A 20,477-nucleotide genomic window follows, 5' to 3' on the forward strand; every position below is an offset into this window, starting at 1 on the left:
GTGTGTGTGAAATAGGATCTCACTGAGTTGTGAAGGGCTTTGCTAAGTAGCTGAGGCTGTCTGAGAACCATGATCCTCCGGTCTCTCCCTCCCGAATTCTGGGATTACAAATGTGCACCACCATGCCCAGCTTAAAAAAAATGTTTTGAATAAAAAATAATGTTTTATGTCCCTTCATCAGTGTTCAGCAAACAATGTACAGCCTTGGAGCCAAATCTGGGCCTCCACCTGTTTTGTAAGTGAAGTTTTATTTGATCACAGCCATGCCCATCATGCTCATGTTTTTACATATTGCCTCTGTTGTAGCATAATGGTAGAGCTGAATTGTTATGATAGAGACTGCCTGTCAAACAAAGCTTAAAATATACTCTGTGCTTTACACAAAAATTTTGTAATCTCATATTCTAGAGAATGGGTCTTTATCAAATATATTTTTTAAAAAGACTTCCAAATCCCTTTTTTACTTAAGAACTTCTATGGATTGAATTTGTCCCCTTGAAATTTATATGTTGAGCCTTTAATCTCTAATGTATTAAGTATTTGAAGATGAGGCCTTTGGGAGTTAGGTTTAAATGGAATCCTAAAGGAGTGGTCCCCATGATGGAATTAGCGCCCTTGGAAGAAGAGATGCCAGAGAGCGAGCGTGCCCTCTCTCTTCTATGTGAGAACATAGCAAGAAGACGGCCAGGAGGAAAGCCCCTGCCAGAAGCCTATCACGTCAGCTGCTCAGTCTTAGACTTCTAGCCTTCAGAACTTAAAGGCTCAAAAATAAATTTCTGTCACTCTGGCTGTTCAGTCGATGGTGTTTGGTTATGGGAGCCCCAGTGGGCTAATTCCAGAACTCTGTTAAGGTTTCATATCTCCAGAAAGAAATACTCTGTACGTCTCCTGCCACCCCAGTGAGCTTCTGCCATTGTGTGTGCTTGTGAACACTGAGGGTGTGGTGGCATCGTTAGCAGAGAGATGCCATCTCACAGCTGCCCCACTGGAGTGATATTCCAACCCAACCCATGCATTTAGAGTCACAGCAAGTTTATAGGCTCATGTGTGGAGTGAGTCACATCACTTTCTTACCCAAAGCCAAAGTAGACCACTGTCACTTTTCTCTTCCACACTTGGAATATTGATGGTCTTTTTTCTTGTTGTTTGTCTTTATAACATCTCTTGGCCCATATCTGAAAGGGCAGATAAGTATGGCAAGTGCATTTCTCAAATAGAAAATTGGAAAGCAAAATCCTAACTGAATGGGGCTTGGAAATCGGCATGGCCTCAGGAAGCCTGGGCCATGTGGTTTCTCTGTATATTACAACTCTTATGAGTTGGAGAGAGAGGGCCAACTCCAGGAAGGGCATTTTATTGTTTAATAAAATATACTGGTTGGTTGAGGCCAACTTCTCCCTTTGACAAGGAGAAAAGCATGCTTAATCACACCAGCCAGGGCTTTGCTTTCCTAGTGGGCTCCAGAATGCAATTTCCCCACCTTGAAGCAATTGTTGGGACTTTTCCAGACCCCTCTGCCACAGCATAGCTCTGTGTTTTCTAATTAGCATAATTCAGGATGAGACCAGATGGCAGGTTGAGCATTGCATAAGGAATTGTTCTGTATATGAATAAGTGCCTACTTAGTGTGTAAGTGGGTTATTAGTGATCTGAAGTGACAAAATTCAAAACAACACCCAACAGCCATTTGGCACAGCTGTGTCTGTCTAGACTTTGCCTGCTAAGAAACCCATAGTAAAATGTGTTTCAACAGTTAGCCATCAGCAAATGCCAACAACCCTTCTCTGTACTCACTTCTTTAAAAATAAAAACAGTGATATAAAATTTACAAATTTAAAATGTTGAATTCCTGAAATCGGGCACTACGACATTTGCTCCTTACTATCTCCTTTGGGGATAGGGGAAGTAACCTAGAGCGTGCCACTGTTTTAGTTAGCTTTTCTGTTGCTCTCATCAAATTATCTGACAAGCTCAACTTAGAGGAAGAAAGGCTTATTGGAGGCTCATGGTTTCAGGGGTCTGTCCATAACTGTCTGGTCCCAAGGCAGAAACAGCTCAGCAACAGGGCAGGATGGGGAAAAAGCCGCCCCCAAGGCTGTCCCTTCTGAGGGCCAGGAAGCAGAAAGCCAGAGAGCAATCAGGGACAGATACAGCCCTCAAGGCCACACCTCCCATGACCTATGGCCTCCAGCCACACTCCACCTACCTGCGATTACCACCCCATAATTCCATCCTAATTATTAATCCAAAGCTGGACATGGTGGCACACACTTGTAACCCCAGCATTTGGGAGGCTGAGACAAGAAGATCTTGGTTCATGGACAGCCTCAGATACATAGTGATGCCCTCCAAAACTTAGTGAAACCCTATTTCAAAATAAAGAATAAGAAATAGAGCTGGGGGTGTTGCTCAGAGGTAGAATGCCCCTGGGTTCCATCTCTAGTACTGCAAAAAAAGAATTATTAATCCATCAATGGATTTACCCACAGATGAAATTAAAGCCATGATTGAATTATTTCACCTCCAAACACTGTTCTATTGCCAATATGTGAGCTTTGCCCAGGAACATTCTGTATCCAAACCAGAGCACCCACCAGCTGCAAATGGAGATATGAACTCCGGACTCCTGATTCCAAGGCTGGTGCTGAATCCCATAGAGTGGAGGAGGCTGAGGTTCTGTAGCCAGAGCTTTGCAATCAGACAGATGTGAGTAGGCCTTCTCGCTGTATTGTCTCACCAGTGTAAATTCCCTGTTGGGAAAACAGCAATGATTGATACCTGTCACACATACCTCAGAAAAGAAGTCAAATAATATGAGCCAAGTGCCTAATGCAGAGTAGGTACTCAGCAAAGTACCTCAAATATCTCGCCCTGTCCCCCTCATACACACGCCTCCTGGTAGATCCCTGCCCTCTGCCCTGGCCCCTGGTTGAGCTGATGGTCCTGTTCTAAGGCTTGATGAGGAGCGGACAGCCTTTATTTATTTATTTATTTATTTATTTATTTATTTATTATTTACTTATTTATTTACTTACTTACTTACTTACAGTACTGGGGATGGAACCCAGGGGCATTCTACCTCCAAGCAACACCCCCAGCTCTATTTTTTTTTTTTAAATTTTGAAAAAGGGTCTCATTGAGTTGCAAAGAGCCTCACTAACTAGCAGAGGCTGTTCACAAACCCAGATCCCTCTGTCTCAGCCTCCCAAATGCTGGGATTACAAGCATGCGCCACCACACCCGCTTTCAGGACAGCCTTTAATCTACCTGGTTTAAACAAAACCACTTTGTCCCTGCAGAGGACTACCCACTCACACTGCCTTCAATTTTCGCTTCTTTTTTCTTGCTGCCTCAAGAAACTTCCCTCCCAATGAAGTCAGCTTCCTCCCCGCAAACTACAGTCTCAGTGTGGGTGGCTGTGTGGCTCCTTGCGCTCCTCTTTCTCCTACTCACAAAATACCTGTTCACACTTTATCTTGAGCCTGACTCAAGCAAAATCACTTGAGAAGGACAGCATGCTCAGCAAATGGCTCTCTCCAGAGAGCCAAAGCTCCATCTTTAAAAGCCTTGGAAATCTGAAAATATTTTTATATTCATTATGTAGATGAATATCCTTTTTAGTGGAGTGCATGTTTCCTGAACTCTCTTATTCTTTTAACTTGATAAATTTTCACTAAAAAAACACATTCATAAAACTAGCATACAAAATAGTACGAGGTTATTACTGTACCTGAATGCCTATTTTTTTGCACTGTTCTTTTCTTTAAACAATTTTTTTATTGAACATAAATGGTATACATTTAAACTATATTTGGTGCCCTCTCCCCCCTGCCCTCGTTTTCCCTTCCCCCCTCCCACCAATGGTTGTCCAGGTTAACCATGTCATATTCATAATTTTACACATGTTCAGATGTAGACCCTCATTAATCAAGATCAGCCTTCCTCCTCTCCTATCTTTCCATTCAAACTTTGCTGGTATTTCCCCTTCATTATCTGGAGACCCACTGCTATCCTCTGTGTTTCCTAGTTTGGGCATATTAGAGGAAACATATGTACCTTCTCCTTCTGTGCTTGGCTGATCTCACTTAACATAATGTTCTCCAGGGCTTTCCATCTTCTTGCAAATGATATAATTTTGTTCTTCTTTATGGCTGAATAGAATTCCATTGTGTGTATTTCCCACAGTTTTGCTATCCATTCGTCTGTTGATGGAGATCTGGGTTGGTTCCATATTTTGGCTATTACAAATTGTGCTGCTCAGATTTTGTAAATAAATCAGGCAATTGCAAATTAAACTCATCAATGGCATCGGCATATCTCTCAGAATTACAAAATAAAATATGCTAATGAGAATATATTCATAATTTGTACATTTTAAGTATTCTGTAATCAATAAATATTAAAATTTTTTTCTAGTAAAAAAAAAGCCTTGGAAAAAGAAAAATGTCAAACTTTGTGAGATGTGGAACATGTACTTTTCTGTCTTGTGGAAGGCATGTGCTTTTCTGGGTGACCCAGGAGGCTCACCATGAAGAACGGCTCTTGCTGTCTATACACTGGTGGGGGTTGCGCAGGGTCGTGGGGAGTCAGCCCCCAGCAGGCACTTTGCCAGGAGGCTCTGTGAAGGCTGTGGTTTTGCACATTCCTCCACCTGCCATTCCTCGCTGGGACTTAACAGGTGGCCTCTCCTTGCTGCCCTGGACAGCGCACCTCTGTTCTTTCCAGTCCCTGGAGCAGTAACCCAGCAAGAAATATTTCCTGGCAACACAGAAGAGCCAAGCTTGTTAAGCCAGAAAGTTCAAGTTCATACATCATTCCAATTTAAAAGCCTGTGAGAAGGCACCACACCTCTCCAGGGAAGCCAAGTATCGATGCTTTGTGATGCCTAACAAAGAAAACTTTCACTTAAAACCCAAATTGCTTTTTTAATAGAGCTTCTAATAATACACAAAAGTAGAGAGAATTGCAAACTGCAGCTCATGTATCCTTTACCTGGTTACAATTATCAGTATTTTGACAATCTTATTTTATTTATCTGGCCCCTCTATCCTTTACTATTTTTATTTTCGCTAGAAAGTCTTGAAGCAAATCTCAAGTTTCCCATAATTTCACCCATAAATATTTCAGTGTGAGTCTCTAACAGTTAAAGATATTTTAAAACATAGAAATAATGTCCTGATTATACTTAACAAAATTAATAATACTACAGAGGTCCAGGTCCCAGCTGTATCTTGGCTGGCCATAGATAAGTGGTCTTATTATATAAGATTTCTTAAAGACTTCTCAGGGCAATTAGCAAAAATATTTTACTTTGACATAAATTAAAACACACAAAAGTTTGTAAGAATAATACAAAGAACTCCCATATATTTTTCTTCCATGTTTCCCAAATGCTAACCTTTTACCATATAGCTCTGTATCTATAGCCATAATTATTTTCATCAAAATGTTAGGATGTTGCAGGCATGTTGTTTCTTGGTGGTAAAAATGACCTTGCATAACCATAATAAGACAGGAAGCTCAGTAAGTGAGCTTTGATACAATGCTATTATCTAATCTACAATTACCTAATGTCATCCACTTTGTTTTTTTTCCAATTGACATATTATGTCCTTTAAAACAGAATAAAACCCTGGATCCTGTCATTTGTCCTGTCTTTTCAGTCTCCTTGAGTCAGAAAGAGTTTCTGAATGTCTTTATGTTTTGTAACATTCATATCTTTGGAAAGTTCTGGTCAGCTATATGGTAGAGTATATGTTAATTTAAGATTAAATGGTTTCTCATGGTATAATTCAGATTATTTTTTTCTTGGCCAGAAGACCTTAGAAATAATCTTTTTTCTGGGAGGGAGGCTGGGGTTTAACCTAGGGGTGCTTTATCACTGAGCCACATCCCCAACGCTTTGTATTTTTTTTCTTTTTATTGGTGCTTTGTAGTCATACATCTTAATGGGATAAAAGACTTGTGGAGACATACATGCACACATCACCAATTAGCCCTTATCCGATCCCCACTCCATTCCCTCCCCCTCCCTCCTACCCATGCTTGGCTTAGTGACTGACTTTGATATGTTTAAGTGCATCACGTGCTTTAGAGAGTTTCCTTCCCCGCCCCCCCCACCATCCCCTCAGTTAGGTCGCCTTATTTCTTCGTCTATAAAATCTCCTTCCTCATCTAGAGTTCTTCCTGTTACCCATTTCGCCCTAGCTTTTGCATATTAGGGAAATCATCGATTTCTTATTTTTTGTGACTGACTAAACTCACTTAGCATAATGTCCTCCAGTTTTATCCATTTCCCTGTAAATGATGTAATTGTGTTTTTCTTTATGGCTGAGTAAAATTCCATTGTGTACATATTCCATAGTTTTGTAATCCACTCATCTGTTGATGGACATCTTGGCTGGTTCCATCGTTTGGCAATGGTGAATTGTGCAGCTATGAACATAGATACACATGCATTAGTTTGGTAGTTTGGTTTCCTATCTTTTGGGTAGATACCCAGAAGTGGTATTGCTGGATCAAATGGTAGATTTGTTCCCATTCTTCTGAGGATTCTCCATACTGTTTTCCAAAGTGGTGGCACTAATTTGCAATCCCACCAACAATGTCTTAGAGTTCCCACTTCTCCACATCCTCGCCAGCATCTGTTGTTGTTTGTGTTTTGAATGATGGCCATTCTAGTTGGAGTTAGGTGAAATCTCAGGGTAGGTTTGATTTGCATCTCTCTGATTGCCAAAGATGTTGAGCATTTTTTCATGCATTTATTGGCCATTTGAATTTCTTCTTTCGTGAAGTGTTTATTTAACTTACTTGTCATTTTTTGATTGGGTTATTTGTTTTCTTAGTGCTGAGTCCCATAATTGGTGATGTTAACTTTGATCGCTTGGTGAAGGTGAATCTGCCAAGTTTCTCTGCTGTAAAGTTACTATTTTCCTTCTGTAATTAGTATATTATGAAGAGATACTTTCAGACCATACAAATATCTTATTGCTTCTCACACTCCCACTTCCATGACTTTAGTATTAATTTATGATTCTTATCTGAATCATTAATTTTGATGGTGGCAAAATGGTCATTTTTATGTGTTTTTTTTTACATTTGTTAGAGAAATTATGTTGAAAGAATTTTCTTTCTCTTTTATTTATGGTGCTGAAGATTCTTGATTCTTATTTCTATAAAAGACAGCATTGTACTTTTACTTTCATAATTTACCTTGATGTTCAAAGGCTCTGAGATCTAGATAACGGAAGCCCCTCCAAGCTAACCCCTGTGCCTTTGTGCGTGTGTGTGTGATACTGAGGTTTAAATCCAGGGATGGATCCCTCTGAGCTATACTCTCAATTCTGTTTTATTTTTTGTTTTGAAACAGAGTCTCCCTAAGTTTCTGAAGCTGGACTTGAACCTGTGATCCTCCTCTGTCAGCCTCTCAAATGCCACCACGCCCAGCTCCCTGTGCCCTTAGCATTCTTTAATCACTTCTTTACTTTCTGGAATGAAGAAATGGTATAGATTCATTCTCATTCTTTTCTTACCCCATCCTTGGAATCTGCCATTTCTCCATAGACCTTTTAGGGGAGAACAACATTTAAAAACCAAGATTTGAGCCAGGTGTAGTGGTGCACGCTTGTAATCCCAGCACTTGGGAGGCTGAGACAGGAGGATCGCAGGTTCAAAGCCAGTGTGCACTGAACTGTTTTACTCTTCCTGGATAATTGAATCTTTTGTTACTAAAAATGATCCTTTCTGCCACAAGATTGATTTTTAAATATATAGTGTTAAAATATATATTGTCAGCCAGGCGTGGTGGCGCACGCTTGTAATCCCAGCACTTGGTAGGCTGAGACAGGAGGATCACACAGGTTCAAAGTCAGCCTCAGCAGCTTAGTGAGGTTCTCAGCAACCTAGTGAGACCCTGTTTCCAAATAAAATATAAAATAGGTCTGGAGGTGTAACATAGAGGTAGAAAGCCCCTGGGTTCCATCCCCAGGAACACACACACACACACACACACACACACACACACTTCTAAGATCTGAACACTAGGTGGGCTTATTGACACTGGGTTGGAAACTGCTTTTAGATCTTCTCAATGAACAGAGCTGGAAAATAGATGATAAATACACACACACACACACACACACACACACACACACACACTCAGAGTCACACGCACACATCTATTTTTGTGGTCTTATTTTGTTAGAGATTTCTAATTCTATAATCGTAACCTCATTAGCAGCCAGAAACATGGCTCCCACTATCTACAATATATTTACTTATATACTTCATCCCAAATAATTCAGGGAGTGTTTTCAGAATTACTAACTTACACTGGTAGAAGGAAGCTTACTAACTATAGTTAAATTTTTGTTCTAAGTTTTTTCTGTTTGTAGTCTGGGAGCAAAGCAGTATAAATGCTGTGTTCAGATGTTGTTGGGTTAATTTTTTTCTCTGAGTAGTTATGTTATTCAAAACTCTTCTGCTAATATACTGTTTGGTTAGCTTGTTTTCTATCTTAGGCTTTTTCCTGTCCTTATTGATCTTACATATTTTAAGGATATAAAACATCAACGTGATTTTTAAAACAGTTCAGTCCAAACAGTTATGCTCAGAGAAGTTCCAGCCCCTGCTACCATCCTATTTTTTTGGTCTGTCCTATTCCGTGCCCACAAATGTCCTGTGTGTAGCCATCTGCAAAGTCCCTGCTGGTGTTTTAGTTGCTCAAATAGGCAGATAGATAGATATTTTTTTCATTTCTCCTTTTTTCTTTCAAAAAGTTTAGAAAGCTACACATATTTTCCTTTGTATGTCCAAATAACATTTTAAGGCACCTAAGATTTATGTTTAATTGGCTCTTGGATTTTCTTACTATTTTTCCTTCCATTTTCTATATATCTCAGACCCCATATAACTTAGAGGGCTCTTGTAATTTATATTCACTGAGGCTAAGCTGCACAAAAAATAAAGCAGGTAGCTGGGCGTGGTGGTGGACACTTGTAATCCCAGCATTCAGGAGGCTGATACCAGAGGTTTGTGGACAGTGAGACCTCCACAACTTAGTGAGACCCTGTTTCAAAATAAAAAATAAAAAATAGGGCAGGGAGTGTAGCTCAGAGGTAGAATGCCCCTGGGTTTCATTAAAAAACAATCAAACAAACAAAAAAACCCAAAAGACAGGCAGTGAATTTAAAAAGAGGCCATGTTAGATGGGCTGGTGGCGCACACTTGTCATCTCAGCATTTGGCAGGCTGAGACAGGAGGATCACGGTTCACGGCCAGCCTCAGCTACTTATTGAGGCCCTATGCAACTCAGTGAGACTCTGTTTCAAAATAAAGAATAAAAATAGGGCTGGGGGTGTAGGTCGGAGGTAGAATGCCCCTAGGTTCCATCCCCAGTACCGCAAAAATAAATAAATAAAATAAAAAGAGGCCTTTGTCCTCTACTAGACAAGCATTCTGCACCAAGAATCCTAGAAGCAACTCCAAGCCCAGCACAGATGAAAGAGACCACACTCAAACCCGAGATCGCTGTTTAAGGAACAGTCAGCCTCTCCGCCCCATGCCCTTCCCTGTTAGTAGAGCTGAGCACCCAGAAACAAAATAACCAGGGTCTGGAACAAGCAACTTCATGGATTTTTGTAGGTTTTCAGATTTAAAAGTCAACCCTACACAAGGCTGCCGCTGCCACTTGAATATAACTCTGCTTAGCTTGTGGATAGCCCCGTCCCCCTGGGGCAGGTCCCCTGGAGAAGGAAGGCTTCAGGGCCCTGTGCTTTTCCTGGAGGGTTACAGGATGCACCTGCTCAGAGCTCCAGGCTCCAGGCTGCTCAGCACAGCTGTTTTCTCTCAGCATAAATAAGCTAGATTTAGAGGGGAGGGAAAGGTGGAAGGAGAGAGGAAGGAATAATTTCACATCTGTCCTTTACTTTTCAGGAGTTCTCCCAGGAACTCATAAGCATTCAAAAAGACCTAAGTAGGATTTATCTCAGTTCACGTAGGAGTTAGCACCTGGCTCCCCATCACTGGTATAAACAAGGCTGGCTGCATCCAGATAGGATAAATTCAAAACAAAAACCCAACAGAGGATATTAACACAGGCCATGACCACCTTCCACACTGCCAGCCCCAGCTTTGCCTAGATTCAGAAGATGTGGCTAACAATTTACTGGAAATACGTATAACTCAGTTCTAATAAGACCAGACCAACTCAGTGAGGATTTAGTCCTGCTCAGATGGCCAAACAATGATCTGCCCAAAGGTCTGGCTGCGAATGAATGAGCTGTCAGGAATCTGCTGTTCAGACTATCTTAGGAAGCAAGTAGAGGTTGAGAGGTGCCCAGACCTCCCATCCTCTGCCGCTCTGTATGCTTCCAGTCCTGGAAAACAAGGAAGACCTGGGATGCCCCGGCTGTGAATTCTAGATCCAGCTGGATTCTTCAAGGGTGCAGTTAAGGAACTGCAAATCCTGCAGGTCTCCCATTGATCTGGATATTTTGAAACTTTTGGTCCCCAGATTCACATGAGGCACAAGCCCATCACAAAGAAGACAGTGGTTCTCATGGGAGCTCCAGGCCAGCAGTGTGAAGGGATGTCCTGTCTCCTGTAGCCATGATGACAACCCATAAGCAGACATCACCTTGGGAAGACTCTTGTTTCTCTAATTGCTGCTCCAGAGGCTGTGGGATATGTCACAAGGACCACGGATCTTAGAGTTATAGCCTCTTTGACAAATCTGGCCTCTGACACTCCCTGTGATTGGGGTTAATTCACAAAGATGACTCAGGCTCAATAGACTCATCTGGAAAAAGGGGAACATGAAAATGAGCTTATCTTTCTGCCAAGATTTGGACAAGCATTGCATAAAATAACTTTGGTTAATGGATGATGCAGGAACTACAGTCTTAAAAAAAAAAAAAGGTCCAGTGTATAATAGTGTGGGTGGTGGAGGTGGACAGTAGTCCTCACCTAATGCTGCATATTTACCCTCAAAAATTAATCAGGCACCTACTGTGTGTCTAGTTCAGTAAATATTTTAAGAGGAGGTTGCCGCCCACCATAATTACCCCAAAGTTAGGAAGAAAATATGCAACATTTTGGAAGACTGAATTCAGTGTGACCTGGGCTATTCAGAGAGTTTTTCATGAAGAATGTGATGTGAAAACTGGAAATTGATGGAAGATTAGGATCTGATGAGGCCGAGAGAGAAAATAAGTCATCAGGGCATTTGATAAGATCTTTTGGGTGAATCAGAATAACAACACCTTGGTGGGATTGTTTTCTGGATTGTTGCATAGTTATTTCCAAGAGATAGCCTTTGATTGAACTTTTGGCTGCTGATATTTGAAAATGTTGGAGGTGGTAGGAGAGATTGCAGAGGGCTGTGCTCTGCCCTGTCCAGAGGAAACCTTGATCTGACCACTGATGGTCAAGAGGAGACAACAGCTCTGCACCCCCTCCTGGAATATATGGAAATATTTGCTATGGATGCCAGATAAAAGACTGAGGTGGGGTTGGGAGGGACTCATAGCTAATGAGTGTCCACCAGGTGCCGGAGCAGCACTGGGCTTCTTACAGTGACCTTTTGACCTTGATGCTATGCCTGCCGTTTCACTGATGAGGAAGGCTTAGTAGCTCAGTGAGTATCACACAGCCAGGATCTGCACCATAGATGAAGATACCTTAGAGAGAACAAACATCTGGCAGAGGATTTTAAAATACTTTTTTGGTGCATTGTAAATATACATCATAACAAGGTTCAAAATGATGCAAGCTTCTATGGGGGTAATGTTTTGGATCCCACAGGTATGTCCATGGAAGCCATTCTGAAGCTCTTTGGAGAACACTTCTTTAAGTTCTGTAAGATGTCTGGCTATGATAGGATGCTGCGGACCCTGGGAGGAAATCTCACAGAGTTTATTGAGAACCTAGATGCCCTCCACAGCTACCTTGCACTCTCTTACCAGGTAAGACCATCTGGGCCTGGGCTTGGTGGTCCTGAGGGGAAGTAGTCAACAGTTCTGGGCCATCTCTTCCCTTCCCTGCAAAGAGGAGCAGATACGCAGGAACTGTTTCCCCTCTTCTCTGCTGCACCTGGTGCCAGGGGGCTCAGGGTTCTCTTGGGGAAAAAAAGAAAAAATAAATACCTGTTGGCCACCTCTATAAACTGATTGGGAAAAAAAAAAACTCAAAGAGAGGCACAGTTTTGTGACGATGGCTGGAGTGGGCTTGAATTAGATCTAGGAGGCTGATCACAATGTGAACAAAGGCTGGAAAACTGTCAGGTTTCAGTGGATTTACAAAATCTCTCCTAGGCTTCCTGGCCTGGATAGAGCTGATAAATAGCATATGCAGCCAGATCCATGTTATTCAATATCAGAAGGAAAAACTCGACGGGGCCAAGAGCCAGAATCGGAAACCATCCAACTCTGATTAACCCACGGGGTGACTGACTGAGGTGTTAAGAAACTAATTTCTCTACTGGGATATGTCCTTCTGGAGTTCACGTCTTGGTTTTCTTCTTTGAAGAGATCACTGCAAATTCAAATGCTTAGGCTCCCTTTTCTTTTTTAGATAAGAAAGTGCTTCATTGAAAAAATGAAGTAGCATTTGCACATACCATAATAACAGATTATTTTATGTAAAATGGTTTATGTTCTTAGAGCCCTGAAGAGTTTTTCAAACTCTTCACTATTTTTATATTTCTGTATTTCTGTATTTATTTATTTAGTTTTATTTTGGTACTGGGGATTAAACCCAGAAGGGTTCTATCTCTGAGATCCACTCCTAGCCTTATTTTATTTTTTATTTTAAAACAGTATCTCACTAAGTGTCTCGCTAAGTTGCTGAGGCTGACCTTGAACTTGTGATCCTCCTCTCCCAGCCTCCTAAGTACTGGGGTTATAGGCGTGCGCCACCATACCTGGTAATTATTTCTATATTTAGTGTTCAAAATGTCATCCTTTGTGGGATTATTATGAGGATAAAATGGGGTCTTGTATAGTAGAGCCCCTCATTAGCAATTGTGTTCTTATGTAAAATTGAAAAAAATATGTTTTTCTCTGTATTTTGGATAGTCAGGGCCTTGGAAGCCTTCAGTTCTTGGGCTTGTCCTGTCGTTGTCCGTGAACTTCTTGAGGGTAGAGGGAGATCCCAGGTCTCTGGGCTTCTGCCACTGCCCCACCATCTCTGCAACTTACCAGAGGTGTGAGGCTGGACAAGTTGATTTCACTCATCTATTTAATAAATGCTTAAGGAACACCTATTATATACCAAGTACTTTTAAGGCATTAGACAGAGACAAAAAAAAAGAAAGATAAGTAGCAACAAAATAATCTACCTTGTAGTGATGTATGGACTAAAAGAGTTAACATGTAAAAGTCCTTAGCATTGTGATAGGTCCAAAACAAGTGTTTCATAAATAGTTCTTTCTTCCTTTTTCTTTTCTCTCTGTTCAATATGGCCAGTTTTAAGATGACAATAATTTGTACGACAACTTTCTATAAAATGTATTAGCTTAAAGCACAACTACCGGGATATAAATACAGTTGTACCTCTTCAGTAAACTTTCATGATTTTTTTTTAATATCACATCTTTCATCTGAAATCTGGCTAATATATTGAGTCACAGTTCTGGAGATAAGTTAAAGTGTTCTATTTATTCATTAAATGAAAACCATTGTGGAATACCTCCCATGTTTCAGATACTGTTTCCTTGATATTACTATTACCCTCATGAATAAGAGTGAAAGTTTTAATGTCCCAAGTACATTATTTTTATACCCAATCCCACCGCCCTTCCTCTGATAGTCAACTTCTCCCCTCCCCATATGCCAAAACCATATAGTTAAAGAAGCAATAGAAATAAAAACTCTCTGGGGATATGTCAGGACTTTTAGCATAAATGAGATAAACAAAATACTTAAATGTTATAAAACACATGAATAGGATTAAATATATGCAGTAATGCCTGCTAGCTCTATAGTGATTACTACTTAACAAAATATTAAAGATTATCTTTAAGAAAAAAATGAATAAAATAATGCCCACTTTTTTAAGGCATGCATTTCTGGTTATAACTATGCCTTTAATCCTGTTAATCTTTGACTGTTTCTCATTGACTGCTAATAAGGAGGCAGGTATTGTGCTGATTAATTTATAAACATTGACCTATTTTATTAGCATCCCTAAGATTAACTACTTGTATTTTATCCACGATACAGATAAGAAAACTGAGGCCTGGAAAGGTCAAATAACTCTCCCAAGCCACCAATTAAAATCAAGAACTTCTGGGAAGAGGCCTGGTTTGTGGGTGGGGCATAAGGCTGGGGGCATTAGCAGGACCCATGGATCTTCACTTCAGCCTCTTGGTTCTCTGTTTTTTTTTATTTCACTATGTAAAATCTGGATATAATTTTTAAATTAACTTTTAATCTCTTCTTTTATTATATGCTCTTTATAGATGCTCCTCAAATCCTCTTTAGATTTTGCCAAGATATAAACACACATATATAACAGCATATATATTTTTAATTATGCATATTTTTCTGAAATATGAAATAAGCATTTGAAGAAAATAAATTAATTTTAGCTAGCATCCCTCTACCACGTAAGAGGACAAAAATCTTGGCAGGAACCCACCCTCCTAATCTCTTCCCTCTCTTAGACCAAAAGCTGTACATTAAGGGTGCTGAGTTGCCTGCTAATCAAGCAGGGCAGAGTGCTGCTTCTTTCAGAGGATTTCCCAGGCAAAGTTATTATCTTTTTCCCTATCATATATCTCACCTGCCACAAGAGGGAACATACTGGAGTGTCAACATTTACTCCTGGAGAAAGAGGATTTCTTTGTGTCCTCGCAGGTTCTGTTCTCCAAATGTGCAACTTGAAACCCAGATGGTATGGTCTTTCCAGAACAAGAAATTAATTTGTTCCATGTGAAAATTCCTCTGAGCCCCTGATGTTTTGGAGAGCAAAGATGCCCATGGTTGGCTGGTTGCAGCCCAAGCATGGCAGAGATGCACTAAGGTTTCTTGGTACCTCCCAGCCAGTGGCCCACTGGCTCACTTAGGGTGGTTGGGGAGGGATCAGCCATTGTTCTAATGTTTATCTAGGCTTAACTTCCCTGATTCTCAGTCTCCTCCTCTTTAAAATAGAGACAATATTTGCCACAAAAAGTCATTCTGGGAATATGGTACAGTATAAAATTCCTGACACGTAGAAGCTAAAACCATGGTAGGTGTTATGTGACTGAAGAGAGGTTGGGGATACAGTTCTACATGCTGTTTTAGATAAGTATATTGTTTCATGAAGCCTTGAAGTCATAATTTGAACAATCTGTGTTCCTTGGGAAGAAATGTGTTGTGTCTATTAATTAGGAGATGAATGCACCATCGTTTCGTGTGGAGAGAGGTGCGGGTGGAGAAATGCTTCTTCATTACTACTCGGACAGAAGTGGCCTGTGCCACATCGTACCAGGTATGAAATGGCCTAACCAGCCCCAGCTTTCTGAGGACTCTGGAATGAGAAAGGCCTCCTTATGAATTCTCCAGGACGGCCAAGAGCCAGTGAGCATAGGGAGCTCTATGTCTTTCAGTGTCTAACTCCTTATATCTTTTTGTTGTTGTTGTTGTTGTTGGTACTATGGGTGGAACCCAGAAGCTTTCTATCTCCGGGCTGTACTCCCAGACCTTTTTTATATTTTATTTGGAAACAGGGTCTCGCTAAGTTGCTTAAAGCTTCACTAAGTAGCTGAGGCTGTCTTTGAACCCATGTAATCCTCCTGTCTCAGCCTCCCAAGCGCGGGGATTACAAGCGTGCGCCACCACGCCCGGCTTAACTCCTCATATCTTATTATTTCAAGAGTCCTCAAGCTTTTTAAATTTTAAATTAGCTTGTAATCCCAGCACTTGGGAGGCTGAGACAGGAGGATCACGCAGGTTCGAAGCCAGCCTCAGCTACTTAGTGAGACCTTGTTTCCAAATAAAATATATAATAGGTCTGGGAGTATAGCCCGGAGGTAGAAAGCCCCTGGGTTCCACCCCCAGTACCACCACCAAAAAAAAAATTAAATTATTCAGGCATTTACATAGTTGTAATATTTCTATAAATACTATTTTATGTCGATTCTTTTTTGTTTATTTAGCATTATAGAAACAGCTTGCTTCCATGTTTTCACATAGCCTTTTTTTTTATTAAATTTTTTGGTACTGGGGACTGAATCCAAGAGTATTCTACCTCAAAGCTACAACCTCAGCAATATATATATATATATATATATATATATATATATATATATATATATATTTTTTTTTTTTTTTTTTAATGAAACAGGGTCTCTCTAGGTTTCTGAGTCTCCCTAAGTTACTGAGGTTGCCCTTGAACCTGTGATCCTCCTGTTTCAGCCTTCCAAGTACTGAGATTACAAGGATGTACCACCATGCTCAGCTTCACATAGTCTTCAAAACTACATCTTAAATGGATGAATGATAAATATCCTAATGATCTTAACTAGCCCCCTATTTTTGCATTTTTCGTTGATACTAATTTTTTGCTATTTATAAACAACACTGTGAAGAACATCCTCACACATATTCCTTCTCCATATTTTGTTTTTTAACCCTGGGATAGATTCCCAGAATAACACTTTTTTTTTTTTTTTTGCAGTACTGGGGATGTTACCTAGAGGTATTCTACCTTCGAGCTACACCCCCAGCCCTACATTTTTTTAAATTTATTTATTTATTTATTTATTTATTTATTTATTTATTTATTTATTTTGCAGTACTGGGGATGGAACCCAGGTGCATTCTACCTCTGAGCTATACCTCTGGTTCTATTTTTTAGTTTTCTGTTTTTGGTTTTTGAAACAGGGTCTCAATGAGTTGTGAAGGGCCTTGCTAAGAAGCTGAGGCTGTCTGTGAACCGCTATCTGCTGGTTTCCGCCTCCTGAATGCTGGGATTACAAGTGTGCGCCACCACGCCCAAATGGAATAACAGTTTTATAAACACTCCTACTGCTTTTGGAACTAAATTTCACATTCATTATTCCCAGAGTTTGTTCAATGAGTTACTTGTTTCCTAAAATAAACAAATAAATAAATGCTAAACTAGAAATTAGAATGGCAGGGATATATTTGGTATTCAGATATACATACATTTAATGTGTGTGTGTGGGTGGGGGTACTGGGGGTGGAACCCAGGGGCATTCTACCTCTGAGCTACACCCCGAGACCAATTTTATTCTTTTATTTTGAAACCTAGTCTTACTAAGCCTCGCTAAGTTGCTGACACTGGCCGCAAACCTGAGATCCTCCTGTTTTAGCCTCCCAAGTACTGGGCTTATGAGTGTGTGCTACCACGCCCAGAAAATTTAATTACTGGATACTTTTATTAATCTGTCATGTGCTCCCTATTTTGAGACAGTCCTGGGCTTTGTGAGACATTTTTTTTCCTGATGAAAAATTCATCAGGAGTTGTGAAAGTTGAATTTTGCATGATTTTTACTGACACCTGCCTTCAGCATCCCTTACCCCCGAGTGTCCTTCTGCATCAGGTATCATTGAGGCTGTGGCGAAGGATTTCTTTGACATTGATGTGACCATGGATATCCTTGACATGAGTGAAGAAGTGGAGAGGACAGGGAAGAAAGAGCATGTTGTGTTCCTGGTTGTGCAGAAAGCTCCAAGGCAGATGAAAAGGGCCAAGCCAAACAGGCTGCAAGACAGCGAGGACATCCAGAGAGACCAGGAGGTGCTGGGTTTGCTATGTCTTCAGAATGCACAGTTTCCCCGACGAAAGCTATATTGGAACAAGCTACATGAACAAGCTAGTCAACTGGACCTTCTAAGAGTGGGATTAGGCAGAATTTCTCAATCCTTGTACTATTGCTTTGTTTGTTTTGTGGTCCTGGGGATTGAATTTGTGGACTTGTACATGCTAGATAAGCACTCTACAAGTGAGCCACATCCCCAGCTCTGTTTATCTGTTTATTTATTTTTAGACACGGTTTTGTTTAGTTGCTCAGGCTAGCCTCAAACTTGTGATTCAGCCTCCCAAGTAGCTGGGATTATAGGCGGGCATCACCATGCCTGGCACTACTGATTTTTTTTTTTTTTGGTGGTGGTGATACTGGGGTTCCTGGAAGCCCTTCTACTTCTGGGCTACACTCCCAGACCTATTTTATATTTTTTATTTGGAAACAGGGTCTCTTAAGCCAGCGTGGCTGGCTTCGAACCTGCGCGATCCTCCTGTCTCAAAATTCAGCATGCTGTAGTGTTACATGCATACCCATGTTTATCGCAGCACAAATCACTAAATAGCCAAGTTATGAAAATAGTCCTGGTGTCTGTACAAAAGAATAGATAATGAAAATGTGGTATTTATACACAAGGAGTTTTACTCAGCCATAGAGAAAAATGGAATTATGTCATTTACAGGAGCTTTCTGACACTTGAAGCATCATGTTAAGCTAAATAAGCCGGACTCAGGAAGCCAAAGATCATATGTCTTCTCTCATATGAGTGAAGCTAAAGAGAAAAAAAGAAGGGGAGGGGCAGATTTCATGAAAATAGAAGAGAACCCAGGACAGGAGAGGAACAAGATTAAGAGGAGGGAGGAAAGGAGGGAAAGGGAGAAACTGGGAAATTAAATTGATCAAATTATGTTATGTGCATGTATGAATATGTCACAGTGAGTCCAACTACTGTGTACAATTATAAGGCAGGAATAAAAAACAAAAGATGGGGCCCTTCCTAGCAGATGGGGCTTGTGCTTCTCCAGCCACACGATCAGTCCTCTGCTTCTCTCCCTGCCACCGTGGGCTCTCCAGGTGGCTTTCCTTAGGATGAAGGAGAAATATAAGAGTGCCTGTGTTTATGCTGTGAAGAAATCCAACTGGGATGTCGTGCGGAGTATAGTCACACTTGGAAAAGGTAGGTGGGCTGTTCTCCCAGCCTCAGCTCTTAGAGGGGAGAGGCTTCCTGGTTCGTAGAGGAAGTAGCCCCTGTACATAGATGAGGGCCTAGTCCTCTACAATTGTGATGTCCCTGATTTCTGCAGAGCTCAGATTTGGCAGCCATTGGTTTTAACTTTAAAAGGTCAGACTGACTTGCCTACGGTGGACCTGTTTGTAGCATGGAGACACTGTCACCCCTGTCTTTAGGGAAGCCACTGGAGAGAGGATTGGGCTCAGTCTTCAGTGGGCACCGTTAAAGAGAAGGAGGATGGCTACTGACATATCGTCAAAAACGATGCAGTTTTCTCGACCTTCTTCTGGATGCAGGCCTTCTGAACGGGCATACATTTTTGCACTAGAAATCTGTAGGTGATAACCAAGGTTATCCAGTAGTGCAAGGAGCACTGAAAGCAGAAAGTAGTGCAAGAGCCATGAAAGCAGATTGCTGGCTCTGTTTCTGAGAAGCTGTGTGACCTTGGACAAGGTCCTCCATCTTTCTATTTGTGCCCCCCTCAGGGGCGGGGGCATTGAGCTGGTGCAACAGCCAGCACCCAATGCGAGAGTCAGAATAAGGCTCTGACCCACTGGTAGAAGGGGGCTAGAGACTCCTGGTCACAGCCCCACGGGTCAGGTGACACGCATCTGGGAGAAGGTCTGTAGGACTCAAAGAACTGCATTCTGAGTCCCTCAAGCCGTGGCAAATGAGTCAAACACGCAATTGACATCTTTTGTCTAGGGGATTTTCATATCAAAAAGGCTCCATTTCGAATCTCTACCCCCTGCCAAATAGGACTGTTGGTTAAATTTTCATGTGCCACCCAAAACTGTCAGTCTCAAAAGCTCCATGGCAAATGTCCCTGATGCTGGCCCCGGCGCACACGCTCCGCTCCGCGAGCTCATTGTCTGGCTGTCACCCTTTCAATGCCGACTCTGTTTTCTTGGTGAGATGCACTCAATTGGCCCAGAAACTCTTTAGTGGCGGGCAGAAACTTGGCAGGGGGCGGGAGGGCTTCTCAACCTGGTAGCAAGTTTTCTGTTTGTTTTAATTTGGGAGAAGAATTGCCATGGCCATCTGGAGACGCTGAGGGAGCCCAGGCTAAAGAGCAGGGATTGCACTCTGCCTGTGAAACACTTAAGATTCTGTCCCTGTCCCCAGCTGAGCTCTGTACGAGGGCCACAGCAGGCGCTGCCTCTCATTAAGGGTTTCTCTTTCCCTGTCCAGGGCATTTCAGGGACACCTTCGAGCCTACTTATCCTGAGAAACTCTGGGTGGAACCAAAGACGTTCTGCAGCGCTTTTCCCTTCCACATTGTCTTTGATGAAGCAGTAAGAGGCTATTTCCCTCTAGAGCTTGGAGTCGGGGGTGGCTGGGGGGAAAGGGTGTGATTTATCCTTTTTTCTGGGACTTTTAATTTCTTGAGACGTTCCCAGGGTATGGGGGACTAGACTTTTACTTGATAGGACCGCTGACTTGCTTTCATATGGTGGCATCTTTCGGAAACTAGAATGTGGAACATCTTGATAAACG

The 20,477-nt window shown here is 41.4% G+C and overlaps 1 protein-coding gene across 1 annotated transcript in view; it reads left to right on the forward strand.

Annotated features, from left to right (window-relative positions):
* Positions 1-20,477, forward strand: part of LOC308258831 (guanylate cyclase soluble subunit beta-2-like) — a gene marked incomplete at its 3' end in the record, with an annotated part of 65,910 nt that overhangs the window by 19,468 nt on the left and 25,965 nt on the right. The window contains exons 3-7 of the mRNA XM_080689454.1: positions 11,803-11,963; positions 15,372-15,471; positions 17,549-17,745; positions 18,824-18,926; positions 20,172-20,275. Coding sequence (XP_080545580.1) covers positions 11,803-11,963; positions 15,372-15,471; positions 17,549-17,745; positions 18,824-18,926; positions 20,172-20,275 — 665 coding nt within the window. The remainder of the gene's footprint in view (positions 1-11,802; positions 11,964-15,371; positions 15,472-17,548; positions 17,746-18,823; positions 18,927-20,171; positions 20,276-20,477) is intronic.

Source organism: Muscardinus avellanarius (assembly GCF_963383645.1).
Source record: "Muscardinus avellanarius genome assembly, chromosome: 2".
Lineage (NCBI taxonomy): Eukaryota > Metazoa > Chordata > Mammalia > Rodentia > Gliridae > Muscardinus > Muscardinus avellanarius.